At 43.4% G+C, this 21918-nt stretch overlaps 1 protein-coding gene across 1 annotated transcript in view; it reads left to right on the top strand.

Moving 5' to 3' along the window:
- Nucleotides 1–21918, top strand: part of LOC122544470 (disintegrin and metalloproteinase domain-containing protein 12-like) — a 255817-nt gene that overhangs the window by 147084 nt on the left and 86815 nt on the right. The window contains exon 13 of the mRNA XM_087992302.1: nucleotides 17591–17686. Coding sequence (XP_087848428.1) covers nucleotides 17591–17686 — 96 coding nt within the window. The remainder of the gene's footprint in view (nucleotides 1–17590; nucleotides 17687–21918) is intronic.

The following is a 21918-nucleotide window of genomic DNA, read 5'->3' as shown; positions in this document are numbered from 1 at the left end:
ACTTCCCTAAAGCTCTGATCTATGACCCCCTCTGCCTCCCGAATGATCCTAAGTTCATCCAACTCCAGCTCCAGTTCCCTAACACGGTCTTGGAGGAGCTGGAGATGGGTGCACTTCCTGCAAGTGTAATCAGCAGGGACGTCCATGGCATCCCTCACCTCAAACATGTTCCAAGGGGAACATTGCACTGCCTTCACTGCCATCCCTCTGAAAGTAACCTTTTTTTAAAACAAAAACTGGGTCTAAAGAATAGAACAAGCAAAATGGAGCACTTACCTCCTTACCACAACGGGTCTTATTATTAGGTTAGAGGAGGAGGGAGGGTCGGATGCACTACCTCTGTAGTGCCTCGGGTTCTTCTCCTGCACGCTTTTATAGGGAAAAAACCTACCCGGCTGCCCCTCTGGTCTTCGTCACTTCCCCCTGCTGCTCCCGCTCTTTCTGTGAAGAGAAAAAAAAACACCGCTGCCCACTACCGGTAAGTAATTTTAAAACAAACTGTCTCACCTTAGCTGTAGCCTGCCGGGTTCCTTTACACTCTGCTGCTGCTCGCACTCAAAATGACCTTTGGCGTCGAAGGGTTAGTATTTATACTCACTGCTTTCCTTCCCGGCTGCCCCTCTGGTAGACTAGGAATGAAGTAAAAAGGAAGGATAACTTAGGACATATTACTAGAGATGTTGGAAATCATGAGGATATGAAAATTAGCATTAAGGCACTTTCCCTGAATGCTCTTAGTATTCGTAACAAAGGAGATGAATTAACGGCACAAATCATCGTGAATGATAATGATGTGGTAGGCGTCACAGAGATGTGGTTGCAGGGGGTTCAGGACCGGCAGTTAAACATCCAAGGATTTACAATGCATCGAAAGACAGGGAGATGGGTAGAGGGGGCGTGGTTGCCTTGTTAGTTAAGAATAAGATGAATTCTATAGCACTGAATGACATAGGGTCAGATGATGTGGAGTCTGTGTGGGTGGAGTTGAGGAACCACAAAGCAAAAAAACCATAATGGGAGTTATGTACAGACCTCCTAGCAATGGTCAGGACCAGGAGTACAAGATATGCCAGGAAATAGATAGGGTATGTCAGAAAGGCAAGGTCACAGTGATCATGGGGGACTTCAACATGCAGATGGACTGGGTGAATAATGTTGCCAATGGATCCAAAGAAAGGGAATTCATGGAATACTTACAGGATGGCTTTTTGGAACAGCTAGTGATGGAGCCCACAAAGGAGCAGGCTATTCTGGATTTAATTCTATGTAATTAGCCAAACTTTATAAAAGATCTTAAAGTAAGGGAACACTTTAGAGACAGCGATCATAATATGGAAGAGTTCAGTCTGCAGTTTGAAAGAGAGAAGGCAAATTTGGATGTAATGGTGTTACAGTTAAACAAAGGTAATTACAGGGGCATGAGAGAGGAACTAATGAAAATCAACTGGAAGCAGAGCCCAGTGGGGAAGACAGTCGAGCAACAATGGCAGGAGTTTCTGGGTGTAATTGAGGACACAGTACAGAGGGTCATCCCAAAGAAAAGAAACATCATCTGGGAGGGGATTAGACAGCCATGGCTGACAAAGGAAGTCAGGAAATGTATCACAGAAAAAGAGAGAGCTTTAAAAAGTGGCCAAGAGCACTGGGAAAGCAGAAGATTGGGAAGATTACAAAGGATAACAAAGAGAAAAATAAAGAAGGAGAGGCTCAAATATGAAGGTAAGCTAGCCAGTAATATTAGAAATGATAGTAAAAGTTTCTTTCAACATATAAGAAACAAACAAGAGGCAGAAGTTGAAATTGGGCCGTTCCAAATTGATGCAGGAAGGCTCGTGCTGGGAGATAAGGAAAGAGCTGAAGAACATAGTAAGTCATGATTTGGAGATGCCGGTGTTGGACTGGGGTGTACAAAGTTAAAATTCTCACAACACCAGGTTATAGTCCACCAGGTTTAATTGGAAGCACTAGCTTTCAGAGCTCTGCTGCTCTATGACTGGAGGTGCTTGTGGAGTACACGACTGTAAGACACAGAATTTATAGCAAAAGTTTACAGTGTGATGTAACTGAAATTATACATTGAAAAATACCTTGATTGTTTGTTAAGTTTCTCATCTGTTCGAATGATCATATTATCTTCACTTCTTTCATATGTAAATCATAAACCATTTTTTAAAAGTTACATTCTCAAATTCACTTAAAAAAAGTTTTGTGATTTACATATGAAAGAAGTGAAACTATCATGGTCATTCGAACAGATGAGACTTAACAAACAATCAGGGTATTTTTCAATATATAATTTCGGTTACAACACACTGTAAACTTTTGCTATAAATTCTGTCTTACAATTGTGTACTTCACGACCACATGATGAAGGAGCAGCGCTCTGAAAGCTAGTGCTTCTAATTAAATTTGTTGGGTTATAACCCAGCATTGTGTGATTTTTAACTTAATAAATACTTTGTGTCAGTCTTCACAGCGGAAGACATGAGTAATATCCCAACAATTAAGGAGAGTCAAGGGGCAGAGTTGAGTATAGGAGCCAGCACAAAAGAGAAAGTGCTAGAAAAGCTAAAAGGTCTAAAAATCGATAAATCTCTAGCCCTGAAGGGCTACATCCCAGAGAACTGAGGGAGGTGTCTGAGGAAATACCAGAGGTGCTGACTGTGATCTTTCAAAAATCACCGGAGTCAGGAAAGGTCCGAGATGATTGGGAAATCATTGTTGTAACCCCTTGTTCAAGAAAGGACCAAGACAAAAGATGGAAAATTATAGGCCAATTAGCCTATCCTCAGTTGTAGGTAAAACTCAGCATGGATTTAGTAAGGGGAGGTCATGCCTGACAAACCTGTTAGAATTCTTTGAAGAGGTAACAAGTAGATTAGACCAGGGAACCCTATCTAGACTTCCAAAAGGCCTTTGATAAGGTGCCTCACGGGAGGCTGCTGAGTAAGGAGAGGGCCCATGGTGTTCAAGGTGAACTATTGGCATGGATTGAGGATTGGCTGTCTAACAGAATGCAGAGAGTTGGGATAAAAGGTTCTTTATCGGGATTGCAGCCGGTGACAAGTGGCGCCCCGCAGGGTTCAGTGTTGGGGCCGCAGCTGTTCACTTTATATATTAATGATCTGGATGAAGGGACTGGGGGCATCCTAGTGAAGTTCACTGATGATACAAAGTTAGGTGGACAGGCAAGTAGTACTGAGGAGGTGGGGAGGCTGCAGAAGGATTTAGACAGTTTAGGAAAATGGTCCAGGAATTGGCTGATGAAATTCAACATGAGGGATCTTGCACTTTGGAAAAAAGAATACAGGCAAGGACTATTTTCTAAACGGTGAGAAAATTCATAAAGCTAAAGTATAAAGGGATCTGGAATTGCTCGTATAGGATTCTCTAAAGGTTAACTTGCAGGTTGAGTCCGTGATTGAGAAAGCAAATGTAATGTTGTCATATATCTCAAGAGGGTTGGAATAAAGAAGCAGTGATGTGCTTCAGAGACTAGTCAGGCCCCAGTTAGAATACTGTCCAATTTTGGGCCCCACACTCAGGAAGGACATACTGACACTGGAGCGAGTCCAGCGGACATTCACATGGATGATCCCTGGAATGGGGCCCAAATGTGATGATCGGCTGAGGATCCTGAGATTGTATTCATTAGAGTTTAGAGGGTTGAAGGGAGATCAAATAGAAACTTACAAGATAATACATGGCTTCGAAAGGGTGGGCGCTGGGAAGTTGTTTCCATTAGGCAGGGAGACTAGGACCGTGGGCACAGCCTTAAAATTAGAGGGGGTCAATTTGGAATGGAAATGAGGAGACATTTCTTCAGCCAGAGAGTGGTGGGCCTGTGGAATTCACTGCCATGGAGCGCAGTGGAGGCCAGGACGTTGGGTGTCTTCAAGGCAGAGATTGATAAATTATTGATCTCACAAGGAATTAAGGGCTATGGGTAGAGTGTGGGTAAGTGGAATTGAAATATCCTTCAGCCATGATTAAAAGGCGGAGTGGACTTGATGGGGCGAATGGCCTTGCTTCCCTGCCTATGTCTTATGGTCTCAATGCATAAAGTGAAACATTGTGGTCCCAACACAGAGCCTTGTGGAATACTGCTTGTCACCAGCTGCCATTCTGAGAAGGACCCTTTTATCCCACTCCCTGTTTTCTGACAGACAGCCAGGCTTCTATCTATGCTAGCACCTTGCCTCTGACACCATTGGCCCTTATCTTACTCAACAGCTTTGTGTGTGGCACCTTGACAAAGGCCTTCTCGAAATTCAGGTAGATAACATCAATTGGCTCTCCTTGGTCTAAACTGCACATTACTTCCTCAAAGAATTCTAACAGATTTGTCAAACATGATGAAACCATGATGAATTTGCTCTATTTTACTATACAATTCCAAGTATTCTGAAATCTCATCCTTCACAATGGATTCCAGGATCTTACCCATAACCGAGGTTAGGCTAATCGGCCTGTAATTTTGACTTGTTCCCTTTTTAAACAGAGGAGTCACGTTGGTGATTTTTCAGTCCTCTGGGCCCTCCCTGATTCTAGCAATTCCTGAAAGATCACCACTAACGCCTCCACTATCTTCAACTCTCTTAGAACTCTGGAGTATATTCCATCTGATCCAGGTGATTTATCCAACTTCAGGTCATTTAGCTTTTCTAGCACCTTCTCCTGGATGATGGCCACCATACTCAGCTCTGCCCCTCACTCTCTTAAAGACTGACGCGAAATAATTATTCAGTTCCTGATGAAGGGTTTTTGCCTGATACATCAATTTTGTGCTCTTTGGATGCTGCCTGATCTGCTGTGCTTTTCCAGCACCATTCTAATCACAACTCTAATCTCCAGCATCTGCAATCCTCATGTTGACCTATTCAGTTCCTCAGCCATTTCCTTGTTTCCCACTACTATCTCTCCAGCATCATTTTCCAGTGACCCAACATCAATTTTTGCCTCTCTTTTGCCCTTTATATGTCTAACAGTCTTCCTTTATAATACTGGCTAGCTTGCCCTTTGTTGGCTTTTGTAAGTTTCCCAATCCGCTGGTTTCCCACTGCCCTTAGCCACACCTATTGTTTACTCCTTACCACCTACTCCACCCTATCTTCTGTATAAATAGCAATTTTTCCCTGGCTTCCATCAGGAAAGGTCACTGGAACCAAAACATTAACTCTGATTTCTCTCCACATAGGGTTCCAGGCCTGCTGAGATTTTACAGCAATTTCTGTTTCTGTTCCTGATTTGCAGAATCAGATAGAGGATAAAGATATAAAAGGGACCGAAGGGGCAACATTTTTGAGCAGAGGGTGGTGCATGTATGGAATTAACTGGCAGAGGAAGTGGTAGAGGCTGGTACAATTACAGCATTTAGAAGGCATCTGGATGGGTAAATGGATAGGAAAGGTTTAGTGGGATGTAGGCCAATTGCTGGCAAATGGGACTAGATTAGGTTAGGATATCTGGTCAGCATGGACAAGTTGGACTGAAGGGTCTGTTTCCGTGCTGTAGATCCCTCTGACTCTATCTGCAGTTCTTTTGTTTTCCTAAATTTGAATAGTTATGGAGAGTGGTCAGGAAGGTGGAGTTGAGGCTGAGATAATTCTGTTGAATGGTGGAGCAGATTCAAGGGGTTGAATTGTCTCTTCCTGCTCCTAGGTCTTATATTCTTATGTTCAGTTTCTTGGGACCTGGTGAGCCCATGAGTCCAGATTAATTGCCCTATATCAATGTTTGAACCAATCAGAAGCTGATAGACTCAATCTCATGATTTTATACCTTACAGGCAATACTCGGTACAACACCATCACAATCCCGGAATATGCCATGTCCCAACAGCAGGACAGACTCAGAGGTGATAGCATAGTGATATTCAGTGAGGCAAGAGTTACCCTAGGAGACCTTAACATTAACTCCAAACTCCATGAAGTCTCATGACATCAGGTTAAACATGGATAAGGAAGCCTCCTGCTAATTACTACATCCTATCCTTCCTCGACTAAAGATTCAGTACTCAATCATGTTGAAAAACACTTGGAAGCATATGAAGCATTGGGGGGGCAAGGACACAGAATGTATTCTGGGTGAGGGATTTCTATAGACATCAAGAGTGGCTCGGCAGCAGCACTACAAACCGAGTTAGTTGGGTCCGAAAGGACATGGCTTGCAGTCTGAGTTTGGTGTTCAATTTTGGTGTATTGACTTCCTTCCACAATCCACTGAAATGCAGGATACGTGGATTAGCCATGCTACGCAATTGCCTGTAATGTCGAGGGATGTGCAAGTTAGGTAGTTTAGTCATGGGCTACAGGATGGAGTGAAGGGTCTGTGTGGGATGCTGTTCAGTTCCTGATGTACTGTCGTGATTCTATGAAATATTCTGTGACATCAACAGCCATCTATAACAGCATTTTGTATTTATTTATGGAGTGATGTTGTCACTGCTAAGCCAGCATTTATTGGTCATCCCTACTTGGCCAGAGGGCCCCACATTGCTATGGGTCTGGAGTCACATGCAGCCTAGGTAAGGATGCATTTTTGGATCATTGGAATCTCTTCTGGGGGAGTAGTGACCTGTACAAAAATGATGGATTGCACCAAAATTGGAAGGGGACCAATATACTGGCGGGGAGATTTGCTAGAGCTGCTCGGGAAGATTTAAATTCGTAAGGTACGGGGGTTGGGGGTGGGGGTGGGGTGAGACTCAGGGAGATAGTGTGGGACCCGGGGGGGGGGGGGTGGGACCCAGGGAGATAGTGTGGGACCCAGGGAAATAGTGAGGAAAGAGATCAATCTGAGACTGGTACAGTTGGGAAAAGAAGCGAGTCAAACAGTCAGGGCAGTCAGGGACAAAGCAGAGAACAAAATAGGACTGATAAATTCAACTGCATTTATTTCAATGCAAGTGGCCTAACAGGGAAGGCAGATGAACTCAGGGCATGGTTAGGAACATGGGACTGGGATATCATAGCAATTACAGAAACATGGCTCAGGGATGGGCAGGACTGGCAGCTTCATGTTCCAGGATACAAGTGCTACAGGAAGGATAGAAAGGGAGGCAAGAGAGGAGAGGGAGTGGCATTTTTGATAAGGGATAGTATTACTTAGGGAGGATATTCCCAGAAATACATCCAGGGAAATTATTTGCATGGAACTGAGAAATAAGATCGGGACGATCACCTTGTTGGGATTGTATTAAAGACTCTCCAATAGTCAGAGGGAAATTGAGAAACAAATTTGTAAGGAGATCTTAGTTATCTGCCAGAATAATCAGGGGGTTATGGTAGGAGATTTTAACTTTACAAACTTGGACTGGGACTGCCATAGTGTTAAGGGTTTAGATGGAGAGGAATTTGTTAAGTGTGGACAAGAAACATTTTCTGATTCAATATATGGGTGCACCTCGATGTGGATAGACTGGTGAGCCTGACATCGGTGGTGGGCAGGTTGTTGGAAGGAATCCTGAGGGGCAGGATATACATGTACTTGGAAAGGCAAGGACTGATTAGGGATAGTCAACATGGCTTTGTGCATGAGAAATCATGTCTCATGAACTTGATTGAGTTTTTTGAAGAAGTAACAAAGTGGATTAATGAGGGCAGAGCAGTAGACGTGATCTATATGGACTTCAGTAAGGTGTTTGATTAGATTTAGATTAGATTAGATTCTCTACAGTGTTGAAAGAGGCCCTTCGGCCCAAGTCCACACCGACCCTCCACAGAGTAACCCACCCAGATCCATTTCCTGCTGCACATAACATGATGGGCAATTTAACATGGTAAAAACAATGACTGCAGATGCTGGAAACCAGATTCTGGATTAGTGATGCTGGAAGAGCACAGCAGTTCAGGCAGCATCTGAGGAGCAGTGAAATCTAGCCAGGTTAGATCACATGGAATAAGAGAGAACTAGCCATTTGGATATAGAACTGACTCAAAGGAAGAAGACAGAGGGTGGTGGAGGAGGGTTGCTTTTCAGACTGGAGCCCTCTGACCAATGGTGTGCTACAAGGATCAGTACTGGTCCACTGCTTTTCGTCATTTATATAAATGATTTGGATGTGAACATAGGAGGTATAGTTAGTAAGTTGCAGATGACACCAAAATTGGAGGGAGAGTAGACAGCAAAGAAGGTTACCTCAGATTAGTAGTAGGGAGATTGAAGAACTCATAGACGGGCAGATTCTGGAAAAATGCAAATGTAGCAGGGTTGTTGTTATGGGTGATTTCAATTTTCCCAATATCGACTGGAAGCTCCTTAGTGCAGATGGTCTGGCTGGAGCCGTTTTTGTCAGGTGTGTTCAGGAGGGTTTCCTTACTCAGTATGTAGACAGACCGGCGAGGGGAGAGGCTATTTTGGATTTGGTGCTCGGCAACGAGCCAGGACAGGTGCCAGATCTCATGGTGGGAAAGCACTTTGGTGAAAGTGATCACAACTGCCTCACATTTAGCATAGCTTTGGAGAGTGAAAGGAGCAGTTACCGAGGGAAGATATTTAATTGAGGAAAAGGAAATTATGACGCTATGAGACAGGAGTTGGGAAGTACAGCCTGGGAGCAGTTGTTCCATGGAAAGGGCACAGAAGACACGTGGAGACTATTTAAGGAGCAGTTGTTGTGAGTGATGCACGAATTTGTTCCTCTGAGACAGGTAAGAAGGGGTAAGATTAAGGAGCCTTGGATGACGAGAACAGAGGAGCTTCTCATCGAAAGGAAGAAGGCAGCTTAGGTAAGGTGGGGAAGCAAGGATCTAGCACAGCTTTAGAGGATTACAGGCTTGCTAGAAAGGAGCTCAGAAATAGACTGAGGAGAGCTAGGAAGGGGCACGAAAAAGGCTTGGCAAGACAATTAGGGAGAACTCAAAGGCATTTTACTCATACGTGAGGAATAAGAGAATGATCAGGGAGAAGGTAGGGCCGATCAGGGATAGCGTAGGGAACTTGTGCGTGGAGTCTGAGCAGATAGGGGAAGCCCAAAATGAGTTTTTTAACTTCAGTTTTCACCAAGGAAAGGAAACTTGTTGTAAGTGAAAACTTAGAAGAGCTAGGATACAGTCTTGACCAGATCAAGATTGATGAAGTTGGTGTTCTGGAAATTTTGGAAAACATTAAGATTGATAAGTCCCCAGGGCCAGACCAGATTTATCCTAGGCTGCTCCGGGAAGCAAGAAAGATGGTTTTTAAGTCACTGGCAAAGATCTTTGTCTCCTCACTCTCCACGGGAGTTGTACCGGAGGATTGAAAGGAGGTGAATGTTGTTCCACTTTTCAAGAAGGGGAATCCCTGGCAATTACAGACCAGTCAGTCTTACATCTGTGGTCAGCAAAGTTGTGGAAAGAATTCTGAGGGACAGAATTTATGACAATTTGGCAAAGTATAGTGTGATTAAAGGCAGTCAGCATGGCATTGTGAGGGCAGGTCATGCCTCACAAATCTTATTGAGTTCTTTGAGGAGGTGTCAAGACAGGTCGACGAAGGTCGAGCAGTGGATGTGGTGTATATGGATTTCAGTAAGGCATTTTATGAGGTTCCCCATGGCAGGCTCATTCATAAGGTCAGGAAGTATGGGATACAGGGAGATTTGGCTATCTGGATTCAGAATTGGTTGGCTGACAGAAGGCAGAGAGTGGTTGTAGATGGAAAATATTCTGCCTGGAGGTCAGTGTTGAGTGGGGTCCTCCACGACTCTGTTCTTGGGCCTCTGCTCTTTGTCATTTTTATAAATAACTTGGATGAGGAGGTTGAGGGGTGGGTTAGTAAATTTGCAGATGACATGAAGGTTGGAGATGTCGTCGATAGTACAAAGGGCTACTGAAGGCTGCAGTGCGACATAGACAGGATGCAGAGCTGGGCTGAGAAATGTCAGATGGAGTTCAACCTGGATAAATGCGAAGTGATGCACTTTGGAACGTCGAACTCAAATGCTGAATGTAAGATTAAAGACAGGATTCTTGGCAGTGTGGAGGAACAGAGAGATCTTGGTGTTCAAGTGCATAGATCCCTCAAAGTTGCCACCCAAGTGGGTAGGGTTGTTAAGAAAGCATATGGTGTTTTGTCTTTCATTAACAGGGGGATTGAGTTTAAGAGCCGCAAGGTTTTGCTACAGCTCTACAAGTCCCTGGTGAGACCACACTTGGAACATTGTGTCCAGTTCTGGTCGCCCTACCATAGGAAAGATACAGAGGCTTTGGAGAGGGTGCAAAGAAGGTTTACCAGGATGCTGCCTGGACTGGAGGGCTTGCCTTATGAAGAAAGGTTGAATAAGCTCGGACTTTTCTCTCTGGAGAGAAGGAGGAAGAGAGGAGACCTGATCGAGGTATACAAAATATATACAAAATATGAGAGGAATAGATAGAGTCAATACCAGAAATGTTCCCCAGGGCAGGATTGACTGGTACGTGAAGTCATAATTTGAAGATATTAGGAGGAAAGTAGAAAGGAGACATCAGAGGTAGGTTCTTTATGCAGAGAGTTGTGAGTGCATGGATTGGGTTGCCAGCTGTGGTGGTGGAAGCGAAGTCATTGGGGACATTTAAGCGACTGCTGGACATGCACATGGATAGCAGTGAGTTGAGGGGTGCGTAGGTTAAGTTACTATATATTACATTAGGATTAAATCTCGGCACAATATCATGGGCCTAAGGGCCTGTTCTGTGCTGTGCTTTTCTATGTTTTATTACAACGGGATCTTGGTCAGAAGGGCCAATGAGCTGAGGAGTGGCAGATGGAGTTTAATTTAGATAAATGTGAGGTGCTGCATTTTGGAAAGGCAAATCAGGGCAGGATTTATACACTTAATGGTAAGCTCCTGGGGAGTGTTGCTGAACAAAGAGACCTCTGAGTGATGGTTCATATTTTCTTGAAAGTGAAATAATACCTAGATTGGATAGTGAAGAAAGCGTTTGGTATGCTTTTCTTTATTGATCAGAGTATTGAGTACAGGGGTTTGGAGGTCATGTTACAACTGTACAGGACATTGGCTGGGCTATGCTTGAAATATTGCATGCAATTCTGGTCTCCTTCCCTTCGGAAGGATTTTGTGAAAATTGAAATGGTTCAGAAAGGATTTCCAAGGATATTGCCAGGGTTGGAGGATTTGAGCTATAGGCAGAAGTTGAACGGTTTTCCTTGGCTGAGGGGTGACCTTATAGAAGTTTATAAAATCAGGTGAGGCATGCATAGGATAAATAGGCAAAGTCTTTTCCCTGAGGTGAGGAGACCAAAGCTAGAGGGCATAGGTTTAGGGTGAGAGGGGAAAGATATAAAAGGAACCTCAGGGCAACTTTTTCACGCAGAGGGTGGTGCGTGTGTGGAATGAGCTGCCAGAGGAAGTGGTGGAGGCTGGTACAATTACAACATTTAAAAGGTACCTGGATGTGTATAGGAAGGGTTTGGAGGGATATGGGCCAAGTGTAGGCAAATGGGACTAGATTATGTCAGGATATCTGGTCAGCAATGAAGAATTGGACCGGAGGCTCTGTTTCTGTGTTGTACATCTCTATGACTCTCTGAGTGTTACTTGCCACTTGTTAGCCTAAGCTGGATATTGTCCAGATATTGTAGCAGTTGAACATGGACTGCTTGCTTCAGTATCTGAGTCGTCGCAAGTGGTGCTGAACGTTATGCAATCATCGGTGAACATCCCAAATTCTGAGTTGTTTTATGAGAAGGTGGTCATTGATAAAGCAGCTGAAGAATGTTGTACTGAGCAATTCCTGCAGAGATGTCCTGGAGCTGAGATGGCTGACTTCCAACAACAATAATCATCTTCCTCTGTGCCAGGTATGACTCCAACCAGTGAAGAGTTTTCCCCATATTTTGCTTGGTGTTCTTGATGACACACTCTGTGAAACGTAGCCTTTGTATGTCACTCACACGTCATCTCTGTAATGCATTTCTTTTGTCCATTTTGATTGAAGGCTGTAATGATGGCCCTGATTGTGTGGGTTTTTGCTAAGCAGCTTTTACTTGATAACACTATTGATGAGCGGGCAGTGATAAGACTGATGTGACTGGGCCTACCATGGCAAGAGCTTAGATTAGAGTGGTGCTGGAAAAGCACAGCAGGTCAGGCAGCATCCGAGGAGCAGGAAAATCGATGTTTCGGGCAAAAGCCCTTCATCAGGAATGACAAGCACTTCGAAGGATGAAAGGGAATATGATTGAAACATATAAAACTAAAAGAGAGCTGGACATGTGAGAAATTTGCTAAGTTCAGAACCAGGCATCACAATCTTCAGGTACAGGGTAGAACATTCAGATGAGGATAAGTTTCTTCTTTAGAAGAATCTTGAACTTTTCCAATTCTATACCACAGCACCAAACCCACATATTCTCCTCGTAGCACAAGGACTGCAGCAGCTCGAGAAGACAACTCACCACCACCTTCCTAAGGGCAACTAGGAGAGGCTGGGCAGACAGTGATGGCCATGTCCCACAAGTGAATAAAAAATAACAGGTACAACCCAATTGCCTATAGATATTCAAGACTGAGATAAATAATTGTTTTGCTTTTAAAAGCATCAGGGGTATGGAAAGAAAGTGGAATATAGCAGAGACATAGAGGCTTAGCCATTATTGAATATCCAAATGTCTTTCTCCTGCTCCTAGTTTTTATGTTTGATGACATTTTCCACCATTATACTCTGATAGAGAGCAGAAGTTGGAACAATAATTGATCATGTTGGATTTGTCCTGCTTTGTGCACAGAATACAGGGCAATTTTCCACATCTCCAGCTAAATTGCTGTAGGTTAGGTGTACTGAAACAGTTCAGCTCGGACCTACAGGATCTTCAGCACAACAAGTCCACACTGACCCTCCGAAGAGTCGCCAACACAAACCCATATCCCTGACTAATGCACCTAACACTATGGGCAATTTAGCATGGCCAATTCACCTGACCCACACAGCCAGTAGCCCAAGGTGGGAATTGAACTCCAGGTCCCTTGTATTGTGAGGCAGCAGTGCTAACCACTGAGCCACCATGCTGCCCTGGGGCACAGAAAGTTCTGGGACATTGAAAGTATCTTCAGGACTATTTTCAGAGTCTCATCAAGATTCATAGCTTTTTCAACATCCAATGCCTTCAGCTGTTTCTTGATATTACCTGGAACAAATTGTCTGAAGACTGGCATCTATGATGCTGGGGGGTCTTTTGATGACTGAGATAGATCATCCACTCAAAAGTTCTGTTAGATGATTACTGCAATGTTTCAGATTTGTGCAATGTTGACTGTCCTGAAGTGAATTTTTGAATTATCCTCCACCATTCACAACTGACTATGACAGTTCTGCAGACCTTAGATCTATCATTTTGTCATTGTCACACAGGAGAGGTGATGATGTAGTGGGAATATCACTGGACGAGTAATCCAGAATCTCACAAGTATTCTGTGGATTTGAATCGCACCATGGGAAGATGATGAAATCTGAGTTGAATGTTTCAAACAAACATGTTTAAGAGACCACATTTTTGTGTATTTTAATTGTGGATTGAAATGGGAGGAGGATTGCTTTGAAACCAGGTATTGTGGAAAAAATTGGTATATTTTTTAAACAGTAAGTCACTTCACACAGCTGTTCAAACAGTTAGGGAAGTCTACTTGCAGATGTGCTGGAGCCATGGATGTGTCTGAAAGAAGATCCAGCTGTCAACATGTAGCTTGATCTGTGGAACAGTGACTGGTTGTCCATAACAAAAGCCTGGTTTTCCTTGGGGCATTTAGAAATGGCAATGAGTGATGACCTCACCAACTGCATTTGATAAGTGAATAAAAAAAACTTGCTGTTTATGGTATTTGGCACACATGTACTCCTGTATTATAGCTTCACCAGGTTGACAACACTTTTAGGTGTGAGGTGTCACAGGCCGCTTTGTTCAGTTGGACACACTGAAGAGTATATGCGGACAGAGAACGTGGTAGACCCTAGTCACAAGGAGGTGGTCACACCACAGGTTCAGTCAGGTAGAGGGGTGACCGTTAGGAGACACATGCAGGAAGTGTCGGCTATTCCCCAAACAGGTGAACTGTTTTGGATAGAGTTGGCAGCGAGGGGGTTGGGGAAATAGCCTCTCAGGGGAGTTTAACAGCAGCAGCCAGGTCTGTGGCACCATAACTGACTCTGCTGTAGAATCGGGTCGGGCAAAGTTCAAAAGAGCAATAATGTGAGGGGAGTTGCCAGTCAGGGGCACAGAACGAGTGTTTCTGACGAGTTGTGTGAAATTCTTTAGGGGGAGGGTGAGCAACCCACAGTCATTATGCTCATTGTACCAAGGACATGGGGAGAAAGAAGGATGAGGTCCTGCAGAGTGAGTACAGGGAGTTAGGAAAGAGGATCATGAAAAGCAGGACCTCGGGGGTGGTAATCCCTGGGTTATTCCCAGTGCTATGTGCAAGTGAGACATGGAATAGAAAGATAGGACAGATGAATGAGTGGCTAAGGGGCTAGTGCAAGAGTCAGGGTTTCAGGTTCTTTGATCATTATAATCTCTTCGAAGACCAGTAAAACCTGTAGAAGAGGAATGCATTGCACCTAAACCAGAGGGGAACCAATATGCTCACAGAGAGCTTCACTAGTCCGACTCAGGAGGGTTTTAACTGGAGTGGCAAGGAACTGGGAACCAGAACAGCAGGTCAGCAAGGGAAGGTGATGTCAGGACACAAGTCTGAAAGGAAGTACAGACAGACACAAATAAATGAATATGATGGTACTGATGAGCTGAAGTGTTTATTTCAACACAAGTGTGGAAAGATTGACCAACATTGACACAAAACAGATAGAAGCCATTGTCTCCTTCCTATCGGAAAGATGTTGTGAAACTTGAAAGGGTTCAGAAAAGGTTTACAAGGATGTTGCCAGGGTTGGAGGATCTGAGCTACAGGGAGAGGCTGAACAGGCTGGGGCTGTTTTCCCTGGAGCATCGGAGGCTGAGGGATGACCTTATAGAGGTTTACAAAATTATGAGGGGCATAGATAGGATAAATAGACAAAGTCTTTTCCCTGGGGTCGGGGAACTAGAGGGCATAGGCTTAGGGTGAGAGGAGAAAGATATAAAAGAGATCTGTGAGGCAACATTTTCACACAGAGAGTGGTACGTGAATGAGCTGCCAGAGGAAATGGTGGAGGCTGGTACAATTGCAACATTTAAAAGGCATTTCGATGGGTATATGAATAGGAAGGGTTTGGACGGATATGGGCCTCGTGCTGGCAGGTAGGACTAGATTGGGTTGAGATATCTGGTCGGCATGGACAGGTTGGACTGAAGGGTCTGTTTCCATGCTATACACCTCTACAACTATGACTCTATTGTCATAGTTAGAAACCAATTTGTCACAAAGCAATTTTACAGTAAGATTTCTAGCATGCTAGTGTAGCATGAGAACACTTCTGCTCTGATAAGACTGACTTTGCAGATGCAGTATGCCTCGTCTCCTCAGTGTCATTAGCTCTGTCCTAAAGAATGATGAATTGTTTCTCTCTGTCCCTTATCAGTAATTCTTGCCGAGCTAAACTTGGGGATATAAGATAACATTCAGTTTTGTAAACATCAAGAAATGTGGGTCTGGAAAATGTATGGGAACTTTATGACTGCCTCTCGGTTGCATAATTAATGGGCAGTGAGCTGATATTTTCTATACACCTTGTAACATTCTGTATTTCTTTGGTATATGTCGGAATTTTGCGATGAAGGTGTGTTCCCCATGGCCATGAGAAAGTGAGTGAATTGAAAAGGGGATTTTATCTGCTGGTGTCATTTCTTGGGGACAAATCACTGTTGGTTGGTGATGTTTTGGATCTATCTTTGTACTTTCAGTTTTGCAATATTTAACTAAATTAAGTATAGACTTTTAAAGCTGCTGCAGTCATTTCATGGCCTATAGCATTGTAAATGAGTAATGATTGGTCATTTATGGAACCTAATCTGGGATTTAAATCAAGGGACTAGAACCAGGTAATTATAATAGATTTCAGAGTTGGGAACTGTACATTTTACAAATTAAAATTGAATTTTGAATAAATGAATTTCCAGTTTATGTTGATTACTTTTAAAATGCCTTAGTCACTCATTCAGTTTCCACCTCTGAATTACAGATGATGATTATGTTAGTTATTATTATTAATAACCAGTTGTATTAGCCCTGACTCACAAAATCAGAATTAATTGGCAGGATCATTTCGTTTTATTCCTTTACATATTGTCAGTGACCTGTCTCATTGCCTCCTTCTTTGCTGCTGCCTATTTTAGTTGATTATGTACATTATTATACACACTTGGACAAGGAGAGAATGGTTAATACTCTATTACAAACTTGGTGGTACCCAGATTTTCAGAAAGCAACTCGGAAAAGAGCGAAGTGTGTTTAATTTGTAAACAAACAAACAAACAAGATGCATGCTGTAAAAGGGATACCCTGAGACTGTTAACCACTTCCTTGCCTGATGGGCCTTTTTACTTGTCTACGGCTTGCTTTTATAGAATTACCTCATGTACATTATTATGAATATTGTCTAATAATAGAAGATGTTTTTAGTAGATGAATCGAAACCATCCCAATGACTGATATTGCTGCCACGATAATGGTGGACAGGTGGGAAATATTTCCCACCGTTAACCAAAACTCTTCAAAGTTTACATTCACAGGTACACCAAGTCTCAGAATTAGGAATGAGGCAAATGAAAGGCCCATTCCTGGCCCTACTTGTCACCTGCACAGCAGTCAAGGTCAGGGGGAGACCTTCAAGTTTCCCTCCAAGACACACACTATCCTGACGTGGAAATATATCACTTTTCCTTCACTGTCACTGGTCAAAATCCTGGAATTTCGTCCCTAGGGGCATTTTTCATCTACCTCTGCCAAATGGGCTGCTGCGGTTTAAGATGGCACCTCAACACTACCTTCTCAAGAGCAACTAAGAACACCAGAAGACCCTGTCAGAGACACCTGTTCAGCCTCCATCTGTGAATGGCTCAGCCTGATCACTTTGCTTTTCACTACACTCTCTTATCTTTCTTTCAATGACTATGTTTGATTGGGGCACAATGGATAACCGGATAACCTCTAGTAAATGGGAATTACAGTTTAATACTTTTCTTTATGCATAGAAGGTCAACCACTCCCACTGCTGGGTGTGTGCCCATATTCCTGTCCACTCTAAGGGAGGCATTCCCCTGATTATGCAGAAATGGTCACCAAGCGACTGATTGTGACCGGAGACCCTCCAGTCAGAGGGTCTCCGGAATAAAGAAAGTGCATTGAAACTTGCAGCATGCATCAGTACGTGACTCAAACATCAGTCAGTCAAAATTTGTGGATAAATCCTGGAAGGGACTTGTACCTCTGACCTTCTAACTCAACAGCAGAGAGTCAGACTAATTCAGTTCCCAAGAATCTTGCTCTGAAGAAATCATATCAGACTCAAGCACGTAATCTGTTTTTAAATTGCCAGATACTGCCAGATCTGTTAAGTGTTTTTTTCAAGTTATCTGCGTTTATTTCCGATTTCCAGCATTAGCAATATACTGCTTTAAGAAATCCATTGCAATACTTTACAATAACTGGTATTTTCTGTGTTTGCTTTGTCCTCAGGAATGTTCTGACCCCTGTTGTGAGCCCTCAACATGTAAATTCAAAACTGGTGCACAATGTTCTGCAGTTTCTAACTTGTGCTGTAAGGACTGCAAAGTAAGAGCTCATTAAATCATTCTACGTAATATTAGACAGGTTCAGAGTGGGGCAGAGAAATGTTCAACATCCTAAACATCAATAACTGGAGCATAGAGAGCAAGAACAAGGAGGTGATATTAAATTTGCTGAGCCTCAGCTGGAGGGTTGTATACCATTTTAAATGACAGCTGATGAAAGATGGGAAGTCATTGGTCAGAGTTGAGAAAGGATTCATGAAAATGGTTTGAAGAATGAAAACCGTCATTTCAGTAGGTGGACTTCACAAAGATGAGATTTGGATAGAGATGCTGATAATCATGGAATAAATAATTGAATCAATAAGTTTCAGACAGAGTAAATGCAGAATTAAAGAGTTGTGGAAAGTGCTTGCAATTCAACAATCATTCACAAAAGTAGCTCATTACGGAATACTCCAGGGGAATTAGCAACAGGAAAATAAATGCTGGCCCAGCCAGCAATACTCAATTTCTGAAGTAATAATATATTTCGGAGTGAAGCTTTCAAGTTTGTCAATGATATGAAACTTGAAGGTGTGGCAAACAGTGAGTCAGTTGACTGGAACAGAACATGGATAGCTGGTAGAGACAAGTGGGAGATGAAATTAAAAAGGAGAGGATGCCATGGTGTGGCATGGTGACTCAGTGGTTAGCACTGCTGCCTTGTAGTGCCAGGGATCCGGGTTCAATTCCCACTCAGGTGATTGTCTGTGTGGAGTTTGAACATTCTCCCCATGTTTGTGTGGGTTTCCTTTGGGTGCTCCAGCTTCTTCCTACAATCCAAAGATGCTGAAAATGTGTTGCTGGAAAAGCGCAGCAGGTCAGGCAGCATCCAGGGAACAGGAGAATCAACGTTTCTGGCATAAGCCCTTCTTCAGGAATGAGGAAAGTTTGTCCAGCAGGCTAAGATAAAAGGTAGGGAGAAGGGACTTGGGGGAGGGGCGTTAGATGCCCACAGTGTTCAGGGATGTGCGGGTAAGGTGAATTAGCCATACCAAATTGCCCACAGTGTTCAGGGATGTGTAGGTTCGATGGATTAGCTGTGCCAAATTGCCCACAGTGTTCAGGGATGTGTAGGTTCGGTGAATTGGCCATGCCAAATTGCCCACAGTGTTCAGGGATGTGCAGGTTGGGTGAATTAGCCATGCCAAATTGCCCACAGTGTTCAGGGATGTGTAGGTTCAGTGAATTAGCCATGCCGAATTGCCCACAGTGTTCAGGGATGTGCGGGTTAGGTGAATTAGCCATGCCCGAATTGCCCACAGTGTTCAGGGATGTGAAGGTTCGGTGAATTAGCCATGCCAAATCACCCACAGTGTTCAGGGATGTGCAGGTTAGGTGAATTAGCCATGCCGAATTGCCCACAGTGTTCAGGGATGTGTAGGTTCAGTGAATTAGCCATGCTGAATTGCCCACAGTGTTCAGGTATGTATAGGTTAGGTGCATTAGCCTGAGTTAAATATTAGATAATAGTGTCGGGGAATAGGTCAGTGTGGACTTTTTGGGCTGAAGGGCCTGTTTCCAACCTGTAAGGATTCCATGATTCTGTGAAGGACAAAGGAAGGAACTTCTGCGTGGAAGCAGTGGATCCTAAATGAGTACTCTGCATTGGTCTCACCCATGAGAAGGATACGGAGGACTGTGAGATTTGTATGGAGCATGCTAATTTGCTCAGGTATTTTGGAACAAGAAAGAAGTGGTGTTGGGTCTCTTGAAGAGCATTAAGGTGGATAGTCCCCAGTGCCCAATGGTATCTGCCCCAGGTTATTGAGAGATGCAAGGGTGGAGATTCTTGGAGCCTTGACCAAGATCCTTGCTTCCTCACTCATCCGTGGAGAGATCCCAGAGGACTGGTGATTTGCTAATGATGTTCCTCTGGTCAAGAAGGTAAATCGGGATCTTCCAGGAAATTATAGATCGGTGAGTCTCACGGCAGTGACTGGGAAGCTATTAGACAGAATCTGTAGGGAGAGGATTTCTGTAAGTAGAAATGTATGGCCGAATTATGGATAGTCAGCATGGCTTTGTGCGGGGCACGTCCTGTCTTACTAACTTGAGCAAATTTGAGGAGGTGATGAAGGTAGATGAGGGTAGAACAATGGATGTTGTCTAAATGGATGAGTAAAAGTTTTAATAAGCTCCCTCATGGTATGCACATCTAGAAGATTCAGATGTATTGGATCTACAGTGACTTGGCTACATGGATTCAGAATTGGCTTGCCCATAGAAGGCAGAGGGTAGTGGTGGAAGGATGTTTTTCAGGCTGTTGGTCAACGACTAGTGGTGATTTATAGGGATCCGTACTGGAACCTCAGCTATTCGTGATATATATAATTAACTTGGATGAAAATGTAGATGGGTGGGTCCAGACGTTTGCGGATGACACAAAGACCAGTGGAGTTGTGGATAGTGTAGAGGTCATCAAAGATACAGATAGATACAGATCAGTTGCAGATATGGTGGAAAAATAGCATTTGCAGTTTAATCTGGAAAAGTGTTAAGGAAATATATACAGTTAATGGCAGGAACCGGAACAACATTGCTATCCAGAAGGATCTTGGGGTTCAAGTCCATGGCTCTGGGAAAATGGCTACAAAAGTAGATAGGGTGGTAAAGAAGGCATTTAGCATGCCTGTCTTTATTGGTTGGCACATTGAGTACAAGAGTCCGGAGGTCATTTTGTCGCTTTCTTAGACTTTGGTTCAGCCACATTTTCATTCAATTGTGGTTACCACATTATAGGAAGGATGTGGAGGCATTGGAGAGGGAGCAGAAAAGGTTGACCAGGATTCTGCCTAGATGAGAGGGTATGAGCTATAAGTAGAGGCTGGAAAAACCAGGGTTGCTTTCTCTGAAGCTGCAGTGGCTGAGGGGAGACTTGATAGAAATAAATAAAGTGATATAAAATTATGAGAGGGATAGATAGGGTTGATGGTCAGAATCTTTTTCTCAGAGTTGAAATGTCCAATGCTACAGGGCATGAATTTAAGACAAAAAAGGGAAAGTTCAAAGGAGATGTGGGGGATAAATTTCTTTCAGAGAATGGGAGGAGTCTGGAACATGCTGCCAAGAGTGGTGATAGATATAGGTTTGCTCGTTGAGCCAGAAGGTTCATTTTCAGACGCTTAGTCACCAGACTAGGTAACATCTTCAGTGGGCCTCCGGGTGAAGCACTGCTAATAATGCCTGATTTCTATTTATATGTTTGGGTTTCTTTGGGTTGGTGATGTCATTTAGACCCCATCTAACACCCCCTAAGAAAAAGAACAGGAAATGACATCACCACAGGAAATAACATCACCAAATCTTCTCAAAACTTGCTAAGTGGTGATAGAGGCAGATACAACAGGAGTATTTAAGGGCTGATAAGATAAGCACATGAATATGCAAGGAATAGAAGGATATGGGCCAAGCGCAGGCAGAAGGGATTAGATAAATTTGGTATAATGTTCAGCACAACATCGTAGGCCAAAGGGCTGATTCCTGTGCTGTATTGTTCTGTGTTCTAGGTGTGAGGTGATGTATATTCACAAAAAAGGACATAGTAACAACTGAAGGTTAAAGTTTAAATGCAGGGCACATTGGTGAACTCAGATAAATGTTTTGTTAGGGTATGACAAGAGTATTGCACTCACTTCTCAGTTCTACTAGATATATTACAGACACAATTTTATGGGTGAGCTGGGTCTGAAGGGTCTGGAGGTTCATGTTCAATGATCTTTGAAGGTGCCAGAACATCTTCCACCTGCCACCACAGTGGTGAACAAACGTTATGGATGTTGAGCTTCATAAGTGTCAGAAATACAAATACAGGACACTTTGTTCAACCAATAGAAAACGTTCATTTGGTCACGCCATCCTAGGAATCAGTCTGGCAAACCTTCACTGGACTCCCTCAAAAGCAAGAATATCCTTCCTCAGACTAGGAGACCAAACCTGTAGACAATAGGCAAGGCCCAGTGTAGCTGCAGCAAGTCGTCCCTACTCCTATATTTAAACCTTCTTACAATGAAGGCCAGCATGCCATTAGCTTTCCTCACTACCTGCTGCACCTGCATGCCAACCTTCAGCGACTGTTCTACCATGACGCCAGGTCTTATCACACTTCACTTTTTCCTAAACTGCCACCATTCAGATAATAATCTGCTTTCCTGTTTGTGTGACCAAAGTGGATAACATCACATTGATCCACATCATATTGCATTTGCCAAGTACTTGCCCACACAGGCAGTC

This window comes from Chiloscyllium plagiosum, unplaced genomic scaffold, assembly GCF_037043375.1.
Source record: "Chiloscyllium plagiosum isolate Xiang-an unplaced genomic scaffold, Cpla_swu_hap1 HiC_scaffold_1, whole genome shotgun sequence".
Lineage (NCBI taxonomy): Eukaryota > Metazoa > Chordata > Chondrichthyes > Orectolobiformes > Hemiscylliidae > Chiloscyllium > Chiloscyllium plagiosum.
Note: the sequence above shows the minus strand (reverse complement) of the source record. Positions and strands in the feature narration are given on the sequence as shown.